The sequence below is a fragment of the Lucilia sericata genome, unplaced genomic scaffold (genome assembly GCF_015586225.1).
Source record: "Lucilia sericata isolate MDLA Ls3-8-SP2 unplaced genomic scaffold, ASM1558622v1 Contig000222F_arrow, whole genome shotgun sequence".
Taxonomy (NCBI): Eukaryota; Metazoa; Arthropoda; class Insecta; order Diptera; family Calliphoridae; genus Lucilia; species Lucilia sericata.
This window is the reverse complement of record NW_023994249.1, coordinates 295293-305000: the sequence shown is the minus strand read 5'-3', so window position 1 is coordinate 305000 and position 9708 is coordinate 295293. Positions and strand designations below refer to the sequence as shown.

The following is a 9708-nucleotide window of genomic DNA, read 5'->3' as shown; positions in this document are numbered from 1 at the left end:
TCCACATGAACTGCAGGAAAACTCAACCCATTACATTTATATTATCCAAAACTTAGAACCACACACCCGTTATGCTGGTCTAGTCAAAACTTTTAATGGTGAAGACGATACACTAGAGGCAAGAAGTGAAATCAAATATGCCACAACACAATTTGATATACCCACGGCCCCTATGATCAGGCTTAAGGCCAAAACCTATGATACCCTTAGTATAGAATTTTCACACAATGATCTATCTCAAGTGGTAGACTATTATATATTGGAGGTTTATGCTTTGCCAGATGATAAGGAAATCTTAGATAGTCGTGACTATTGTGATGAACCGGTTGTTAATTATAAAGACAATAGTCTAGAGGACTATGAAGATTGTTGTACGCGCCGAGAAGAAGAAAGAAAAGATCGAATGTTTCTATCACAATTGAGAGAAGAATTTAGCTGTTCTCTCGATCATCCGGAATACTGTAAACAGAATACTCAGGAATTCAATGATACCCAGGAATATGAAGCTATTTTAACAAAACGTTTTGAAGCTTGGGAAAGTAATTATACCATAAGATCCTTGGCACGTTTTCATTTGTATGTTCTGCAAGTGAAAGCCTGTAATCATGCTGGTTGCAGTAGTTTTAATATGTTATCGGTTAGGACCAATTATTCTACGGCCGCCGATAAAGTTTATGATTTCACAGCCTGTAGAATGCCTCATATAAATGACTATAGGGTGCACTTTTCCGAGCCCCAACTACCAAATGGTTATATAACTTCCTATGCGCTACATTTTCGTCATCATATTCCCAATAACAGCAGCAATCTAACCGTGGATCATAATTATCTAACTTGCATAACGCGTTTGGAACACGAGCGCCATAATTATCTTTTTACCGCTCACTCCAATTACTCCTACAATCAGGCTGCGGTCCGCGTTATCTCTTTGGGTCATAGCACTTTTATTGGTTGGTTTAACATCACCATCTGTCCTACCACTAAAATGGCCGGTGGCTCGTCTCAAGGTTGGAATATTTTCTTTGTATTCTTTTTAATAGGGGCCGGAGGTACGGTTTTATGGATCTGCTATAAACGACGTTATTGGCGTAAGATACCACAACTTAAACGTTATTTACCTTTACATATTAGTTGGCGTTACTTGCGTCCCGAGCCGGATACCAGTGATGATCGTCAGATTCTGGTGGAGGGTTTCGAGACGGTGCGTTTTCACAATAGTCCCGATGAGGATAAGAAATATTTGGTACATTTGGGTAAAAGAAATTGATAAAAATTTATAATAAAATGTGATGTATTATAAGAAAGTTTGAAAAAAATTGTGTTATTTCCTTGAAGGATGCTGGAACTAATGGAGTGATTTTATTTCAAAAGGATTGGAAATAATTGCTATGAAGAAATCTTAAAAATCATAGGAAAAAAATCTTGAGTACATGGCGATAGTTTCTGCATAGTTAGGACTATAGATCAGTCTATAGTTAAGACGGTCTATAGTCTATAGTCAAATCTATAGATCAGTCTATAGTGGTGACTACAATTCAGTTTATAGTCAAGACTAGAGATCTGTCTATAGTCAAGACTATAGATCAGTTTATAGCCAAGACTATAATCGGTTTATAGGCAAGACTAGAGATAAGTCAAGACTATAGATCAGCCTATAGTCAAATCTATAGTTTAGTCTGAATATCAGTCTTTAGTTCAGTATATAGTCAATACAATAGATCAGTCTAAAGTCAAGACTACAATTCAGTTTATAGTCAAGACTATAAATCAGTTTATAGTTACGACTAGAGATTTGTCTGTTGCCAAGACTATAGAGTTGTCTATAGTCAAGACTATAGAGCAGTATATAGTCAAGACTATAGAGCAGTATATAGTCAAGACTATAGAGCACTCTATAGTCAATACAATACAATAGATCAGTCTATAGAGAAGACTACAATTCAGCTTATAGTCAAGACTAAAGATCTGTCTATAGTCAAGACTATGGAGCACTCTATAGTCAAGACAATAGATCAGTTTATAGTCAATACTAGGGATAAGTCTATAGTCCAGACTATAGAGCAGTCTATAGTCAACACTATATATCAGTCTATAGTCAAGAATATATATCAGTCTATAGTCAAGACCATAGATCAGGTTATAGTCAAGACTATAGATCAGTCTATAGTCAAGACTATAGATCAATTTATAGTAAAGACTATAGATCAATTTATAGTCAAGACTATAGATCAATTTATAGTCAAGACTATAGATCAATTTATAGTCAAGACTATAGATCAATTTATAGTCAAGACTATAGAGCAGTCTATAGTCAAGACTATAGAGCAGTCTATAGTCAAGACTATAGAGCAGTCTATAGTCAAGACTATAGATCAGTTTATAGTCAAGACTATAGATCAGTCTATAGTCAAGACTATAGATCAGTCTATAGTCAAGACTATAGATAAGTTTATAGTCAAGACTATAGATAAGTTTATAGTCAAGACTATATATCAGTCTATAGTCAAGACTATATAGATTAGTCTATAGTCAAGACTATAGATCAGTCTATAATTAAGACTATAGATCAGTCTATAGTCAAGACTACATATTGGTTTTAGAGCAGATATCTCTTTGGAAAATCTTGAGCAAACTACTAACTAATCTGATTCTTTCTTAAGAAAATCTTGAAAATACTGCAACAGATTTCTTTAGAAGATCTTAAGCAGACCGATATCTTCTTTAAAAATCTTGAATAGATTGCGATTGAATTCTTCTTGCGGTCGGATTCTTCTGTAGATGATCTTGAATAGACTAATTTGTTCTTTAGAAAAATCTGCGATAGATTTATTTTTTAAAAAAATCTTGAAAAGACTGCTACATTTCTTTTCTTTAGAAGATCTTGAGCAGACTGCGATAAGCGATCAATTTCTTCTTTAGAAGATTTTGACCAGACTTCGACCGGTTTATTCTTTAGAAGATTTTATTGCAGATTCTTTTTAATAACAAATTAGTCTGCTCAAGATCTTCTACAGAAGAATCCGATCTCTAAAATCTTCTGATTTAAGAAATCTTGAGCATATTTCTTCTTTAGAAAATTTTGAAAAGACTGCGATCGATATCTTCTTTAAAAGATTTTGACCAGATTCCGATCGATATCTTCTTTTCCTTTAGTGTAAAGAAGAATCTTGAGAAGACTGTGATAGAGTTCTAGTAGACTCAATGAGTTTATCGATCAAAATAAGTTTATCGATTAAGTTTTGCAAACTATTTAAAAATTTAAAAAATTTTAAATGTGAGTACTATAACATATTGTATGTACCCTACACCACGAAAAACATAAATATTTTTTTTCGTTTCGTACCAATAAACAGCACCTGTTTTTGAAACAGACAAACGTCATTTCCATTACTTGTGTCGTCATTTCCATTTTTAAAATGGAAATTTTTGCTGAGCCCACCGAGCTCAGCAAAATTTGCTGGGAACGACACACAAACACATATATTTCTTACCGGACTATTTTGCTGGGCAACCCCGCCTCTAAGTATCTTGCTGAGTACATATGAAAAAAATGGTTATTGGAAATTTCCAACTCAAACTAGGTGGCAGCGTAAAGGTTTGTGTCTGCGCTAAAACCTGCATATGTTGTTACTTTCTATTTTATATGGCAACACTCTGATAAAAGAAATGTCATTTTATGGTAAACAAAGATGATTGTTGTTGTTTTTATTGCATTAAACAAAATTGAACAAGTCGGCAAAGTTAAATTTCTTGAGTTTTTAAGAAAAAATAAAGCAAATACTATTTCTAATAACAAAAAAAGTGTAAATATTGTTTTTATATTAAAAATAAAGTGTTAAATTTTATATATTTATTAAAAAACCTTGAAAATAAAAAGTTAAATAGCGAAAATATTAATTGAAATGGTAAGTCGCAAAGTAGGGTTAGAATTAATAACAAACCGTTATACAAAGCTATTTATTTATGCATTTAATTAGCAAAATTTTAAATATCTTAGTATAAATACTTATTGTCGAGCATTAGCAACTACTTTGCGTTATTTTCATAATAAATCTGATGCCATAGTAATAGCTGCTGCCGCTCGCACACCATGGGGTAAATATCAGGGTCAATTGGCTGCCGCCTCCGGTTTGCAATTGGGCCAACTGGCTGCGGAGGCGGCCGTTAAACAATCTGCAGTACCTTTGGAACTTGTACATGAAATCTATATGAATGAAAGACCTCCACTGCAACTGGGTGTTGGGCAAGAATTTGTTTTTAGTAGTTTCCTCAAGAAAACTAAATATACGGGCCTAAGTATAGGCGAACAAGATGAACCTCAAGTGGATAGTTTACTTAAGGCTTTTGATTCCTTAAAATCGCAAGAATGTGCAGCAGTAGTTATGGGAGGTCTGCAATCTGCTACACACCAGGAATCCTTGATAAACCAAAACCAGGCAATGTCGCAGAAGGAGCAACTGTTTCCAGAAGTCTCATCGGAAGTAATAGAAAACTATATATCAAAAAGTGTCATGCGCTTTCTAAAATCCCAAGCGGAAGGTATATTTGAAGCTGAAATAGTACCTCTAGCATTACAGCAGCAAGCCGGCAAGAGAAGAGTTATAAGAGAAATAATCCAGGATGAAATTTTTCCCGAAAACTGTAGAGAAGACAATAAAACCTTTCAGTATAGCGATGGTGCAGCAGCCTTAGTACTAACCACATTAGCTAAAGCTCAAAAATTGGATTTATCTCCTCTAGCTGTTATAACAGACTTTCAATATAAACACAACACCTCCAATATTCTCTCTGGTGGACGTGAATGTGTGGAAAAACTTTTTGCTAAAACTTCTCTCAAACCTCAGGACATAAAACACTGGGAAATCGAAGACTCTATACCTCAAATGGTGGTTTATCTAAAACATCATTTTGACTTAAATTTCGACTTGATAAATCCTCATGGTGGTTCTTTAATATTGGGACACTCTGCTGCTGCCTCTCTAACACGTTTACTTACCCATCTTACTCATTCTTTGGAACCTTCTGAATATGGTTGTATGGTATCTGCTAGTTCTCGGGATTCTCTAACTCTCATCATACAAAAATTGTAAGCTAAACTTTACTTTCCTATTCAAATGCATACATTTCTAGTTCTACTTCTACTTTAGGCCCTCGTTTTCTCCTGCTGAAAACTTACCTCTTATCACCTTATTTACCAAAGACCCTTGTCCTTTGTGTGATATTTTACTTGAAGAATTGGAATTTAATTTCGCTGGTGAATATGAATTGGAAAAGATTTTCATAGATACCAAAGAAAATCTACGTTTTTTACGTTTATATCGTCTAGATATACCCGTTGTTTTTCTTAATAAACAATTCCTGTGCATGCATCGTTTAAATCATAGATTATTAAGAAAAAAATTAGATTTATTTAAAAATAACTTAAAATAAATGTTTGTTAAATCAGATTTTCTTTCTTTTTCCAGGTTTTCAGTGGCAATTATTTATTGTTCTCCATAAATGTTAACATTTCTTAATAAAATATTCAACAATTTATTATGGTGAGTACATGTTTTTGATAAGTTTTATTTAATAAATTAAAACATTTCTCCCATGGGTTTGACGGTAATTTCATGAATCTGTAAAAATAAGAAAATTATTGTTTTCCATAACACTGCGTTAGTTTCCTTCTTTAGAAAATCACTTGATCAGTTTTCGATAGATTAATTCTTTAGGAAATCTATAGAACAGACTGCGATAGATTTCTTCTTTAGGAAATCTCTTGGGCAGACTGTGATAGTTTTCTTCTTTAGTAAAACTCTTGAGCAGACTGCGATGGATTTCTTCTTTAGGAAATCTTGAGCAGACTGCAAGAGATTTCTTCTTTAGGAAATCTCTTGAGCAGACTGCGATAGATTTCTTCTTTAAGAAATCTTGAGCAGACTGCAAGAGATTTCTTCTTTAGGAAATCTATTGAGCAGATTGCTATAGATTTCTTCTTTAGGAAATCTCTCGAGCAGACTGCGGTAGAATTCTTCTTTAGGAAATCTATTGAGCAGACTGCGATAGATTTCTTCTTTAGGGAATCTCTTGAGCAGACTGCGATAGATTTCTTTTTAGGAAATCTCTCGAGCAGACTGCGATGGATTTCTTCTTTAGGAAATCTATTGAGCAGACTGCTATAGATTTGGACCAATACAAGTTTTTGACAGACCTGAACATTTGGTGGTACACTTAAAGCATACAGTACGGCATCAGCAATATTTTTCGGTTCCAAACGTGCCATATCTTTAACATAGAAATGAATTTCTTCCGGAAATATATTTGTATTAACAGCACCAGGACAAATACCCTTTAAATACAAAAAAAATTTACTGCACAACCTTAATTAGATTAACCAAAAGCATTAAAAAACTCACCGTAACTCTAACTTTACTCTTATACAATTGAAATTCTTGTCGATATGTTTCGGTCATGGCAGTTATGGCAAATTTCGTAGCTGGATATATATTGAATGAAGGCAAAACATCTATAAAATTCAATACCTGTTGACCGGCAATACTATTAATGATCAAAACATGACCCTCATTACCACGTTTATGCATACGTTGAAAAGCTTCTCGTGTACACCATAAAACACCCATAATATTTGTGTTTATAACCTGTTGAATTTTCTCCGTATTACCCGGTGCTACTAGTTCAGTTTCCCTTGTAATACCCGCATTATTTAACAAAATATCTGCACCACCGAATTCCTCTTCGGTCCATTCAAAGGCTCTTATAACTTGATCTTCTTTGGAAACATCACATTTATGTGGTATGAATAATGTCTTCTGTTTTTCTGGTAGTGAGTTTTGTAATTCTTTAAGTTTATTTTCTCTGCGTGCTAAACCCACGACGCGTATTCCTGTTGCTACTAAAGCACGGGCACAAGCAGCTCCAATACCTCCACTGGCACCTGTAACTACGGCCAATTTATTGTGCCAACGTTCCATGTTAAATGAAGAATCAATGTAAAATGAAAATGTAAATTTTGTTGAGAGGTTTTGTTATTCGAATTTAGGTTTTTTATTGATTTCTAAGCACTGCAAAGGTTTCTTTATTCACCATATCTGCGCAAACTTAATATTACTTCTACCTAAAGAAGTAAGAATAATGTACAAATTTGTTTATTAAATTAAATGCTAGTAGGAACGGAAGTATCAATTAAAAAAAACCACTCTGCTGTAGTTCCTTAAATAAAGCCGCAATTGAGAAATTACTGAAAATCTGTGATCACTCATATTTCCCACCAAAAATCTATTTTTATATGAAAAACTTTAAATCGGCTGTAGTTTCTTAAATAACGCTCCAATCGAGAAAATATTGAAAATCTGTGATCACTCATATTTCCCCACAAAAATCGATTTTTATATGAAAAACTTTAAATCGGCTGTAGTTTCTTAAATAACGCTCCAATCGAGAAAATAGTGAAAATCTGTGATCACTCATATTTCCCACCAAAAATCGATTTTTATATGCAAAACTTTAAAACGGCTGTAGTTTCTTAAATAACGCTCCAATCGAGAAAATAGTGAAAATCTGTGATCACTCATATTTCCCACCAAAAATCAATTTTTATATGAAAAACTTTAAATCGGCTGTAGTTTCTTAAATAACGCTCCAATCGAGAAAATAGTGAAAATCTGTGATTACTCATATTTCCCTCCAAAAATCGATTTTTATATGAAAAACTTTAAATCGGCTGTAGTTTCTTAAATAACGCTCCAATCGAGAAAATAGTGAAAATCTGCGATCACTCATATTTCCCTCTAAAAATCGATTTTTATATGCAAAACTTTAAATCAGCTGTAGTTTCTTAAATAACGCTCCAATCGAGAAAATAGTGAAAATCTGTGATCACTCATATTTCCCACCAAAAATCTATTTTTATATGAAAAACTTTAAATCGACTGTAGTTTCTTAAATAACGCTCCAATCGAGAAAATAGTGAAAATCTGTGATCACTCATATTTCCTCCAAAAATCTATTTTTATATGAAAAACTTTAAATCGGCTGTAGTTTCTTAAATAACGCTCCAATCGAGAAAATAGTGAAAATCTGTGATCACTCATATTTCCCACCAAAAATCCATTTTTATATGAAAAACTTTAAATCGGCTGTAGTTTCTTAAATAACGCTCCAATCGAGAAAATAGTGAAAATCTGTGATCACTCTTATTTCCCACCAAAAATCGATTTTGATATGAAAAACTTTAAAACGGCTGTAGTTCCTTAAATAACGCTGCAATCGAGAAAATAGTGAAAATCTGTGATCACTCATATTTCCCTCCAAAAATCGATTTTTATATGAAAAACTTTAAATCGGCTGTAGTTTCTTAAATAACGCTGCAATCGAGAAAGTAGTGAAAATCTGTGATCACTCATATTTCCCACCAAAAATCGATTTTGATATGAAAAACTTTAAATCGGCTGTAGTTTCTTAAATAACGCTCCAATCGAGAAAATAGTGAAAATCTGTGATCACTCATATTTCCCACCAAAAATCGAGTTTTATATGAAAAACTTTAAATCGGCTGTAGTTTCTTAAATAACGCTCCAATCGAGAAAATAGTGAAAATCTGTGATCACTCATATTTCCCACCAAAAATCGATTTTGATATGAAAAACTTTAAATCGGCTGTAGTTTCTTAAATAACGCTCCAATCGAGAAAATAGTGAAAATCTGTGATCACTCATATTTCCCTCCAAAAATCGATTTTTATATGAAAAACTTTAAATCGGCTGTAGTTTCTTAAATAACGCTCCAATCGAGAAAATAGTGAAAATCTGTGATCACTCATATTTCCCATCAAAAATCGGTTTATATATGAAAAACTTTAAATCGGCTGTAGTTTCTTAAATAACGCTCCAATCGAGAAAATAGTGAAAATCTGTGATCACTCATATTTCCCATCAAAAATCGGTTTTTATATGAAAAACTTTAAATCGGCTGTAGTTTCTTAAATAACGCTCCAATCGAGAAAATAGTGAAAATCTGTGATCACTCATATTTCCCATCAAAAATCGGTTTATATATGAAAAACTTTAAATCGGCTGTAGTTTCTTAAATAACGCTCCAATCGAGAAAATAGTGAAAATCTGTGATCACTCATATTTCCCTCTAAAAATCGATTTTGATATGCAAAACTTTAAAACGGCTGTAGTTTCTTAAATAACGCTCCAATCGAGAAAATAGTGAAAATCTGTGATCACTCATATTTCCTACCAAAAATCAATTTTTATATGAAAAACTTTAAATCGGCTGTAGTTTCTTAAATAACGCTCCAATCGAGAAAATAGTGAAAATCTGTGATCACTCATATTTCCCACCAAAAATCGATTTTGATATGCAAAACTTTAAATCGGCTGTAGTTTCTTAAATAACGCTCCAATCGAGAAAATAGTGAAAATCTGTGATCACTCATATTTCCCACCAAAAATCGATTTTGATATGCAAAACTTTAAATCGGCTGTAGTTTCTTAAATAACGCTCCAATCGAGAAAATAGTGAAAATCTGTGATCACTCATATTTCCCACCAAAAATCTATTTTTATATGCAAAACTTTAAATCGGCTGTAGTTTCTTAAATAACGCTCCAATCGAGAAAATAGTGAAAATCTGTGATCACTCATATATCCCTCCAAAAATCGAATTTTATATGAAAAACTTTAAATCGGCTGTAGTTTC

The 9708-nt window shown here is 33.1% G+C and overlaps 3 protein-coding genes across 4 annotated transcripts in view; 2 read left to right on the top strand and 1 right to left on the bottom strand.

Moving 5' to 3' along the window:
* Nucleotides 1–1303, top strand: part of LOC119602327 (insulin-like peptide receptor) — an 11677-nt gene extending 10374 nt beyond the window's left edge. For both annotated transcript variants that reach the window (XM_037953769.1, XM_037953768.1), the window contains exon 8: nucleotides 1–1303. This exon is cut by the window's left edge and continues 164 nt beyond it. In XM_037953769.1, the coding sequence (XP_037809697.1) occupies nucleotides 1–1267 (1267 nt within the window). In that variant the 3' untranslated portion in view covers nucleotides 1268–1303.
* Nucleotides 1304–3716: 2413 nt separating this feature from the next.
* Nucleotides 3717–5447, top strand: LOC119602328 (acetyl-CoA acetyltransferase B, mitochondrial). The gene is made up of 3 exons (XM_037953770.1): nucleotides 3717–3905; nucleotides 3978–5086; nucleotides 5148–5447. The coding sequence occupies exons 1-3, from the start codon at nucleotides 3903–3905 to the stop codon at nucleotides 5428–5430; spliced, it is 1395 nt and encodes a 464-aa protein (XP_037809698.1). The 5' UTR covers nucleotides 3717–3902; the 3' UTR covers nucleotides 5431–5447.
* On the bottom strand, nucleotides 5443–7066 carry LOC119602330 (farnesol dehydrogenase). Its single transcript, XM_037953771.1, has 3 exons — nucleotides 6399–7066; nucleotides 6194–6331; nucleotides 5443–5618 (listed from the first exon to the last, which is right to left on the bottom strand). Exons 1-3 carry the CDS (start codon nucleotides 6972–6974, stop codon nucleotides 5577–5579), a joined length of 756 nt encoding a protein of 251 aa, XP_037809699.1. The 5' UTR covers nucleotides 6975–7066; the 3' UTR covers nucleotides 5443–5576.
* Nucleotides 7067–9708: the final 2642 nt, after the last annotated feature.

What these genes read in the sequence shown, in the direction of transcription:
- LOC119602330 (XM_037953771.1), bottom strand. Translation starts at nt 6,974, where the DNA reads ATGGAACGTTGGCACAATAAATTGGCCGTAGTTACAGGTGCCAGTGGA. An exon ending in AGAGTAAAGTTAGAGTTACG is followed by an intron (nt 6,332 to 6,398) that starts GTGAGTTTTTTA and finishes TTGTATTTAAAG; the next exon opens with GGTATTTGTCCTGGTGCTGT. An exon ending in GTGTACCACCAAATGTTCAG is followed by an intron (nt 5,619 to 6,193) that starts GTCTGTCAAAAA and finishes TTATTTTTACAG; the next exon opens with ATTCATGAAATTACCGTCAA.
- LOC119602328 (XM_037953770.1), top strand. An exon ending in ACTCTCATCATACAAAAATT is followed by an intron (nt 5,087 to 5,147) that starts GTAAGCTAAACT and finishes CTTCTACTTTAG; the next exon opens with GCCCTCGTTTTCTCCTGCTG.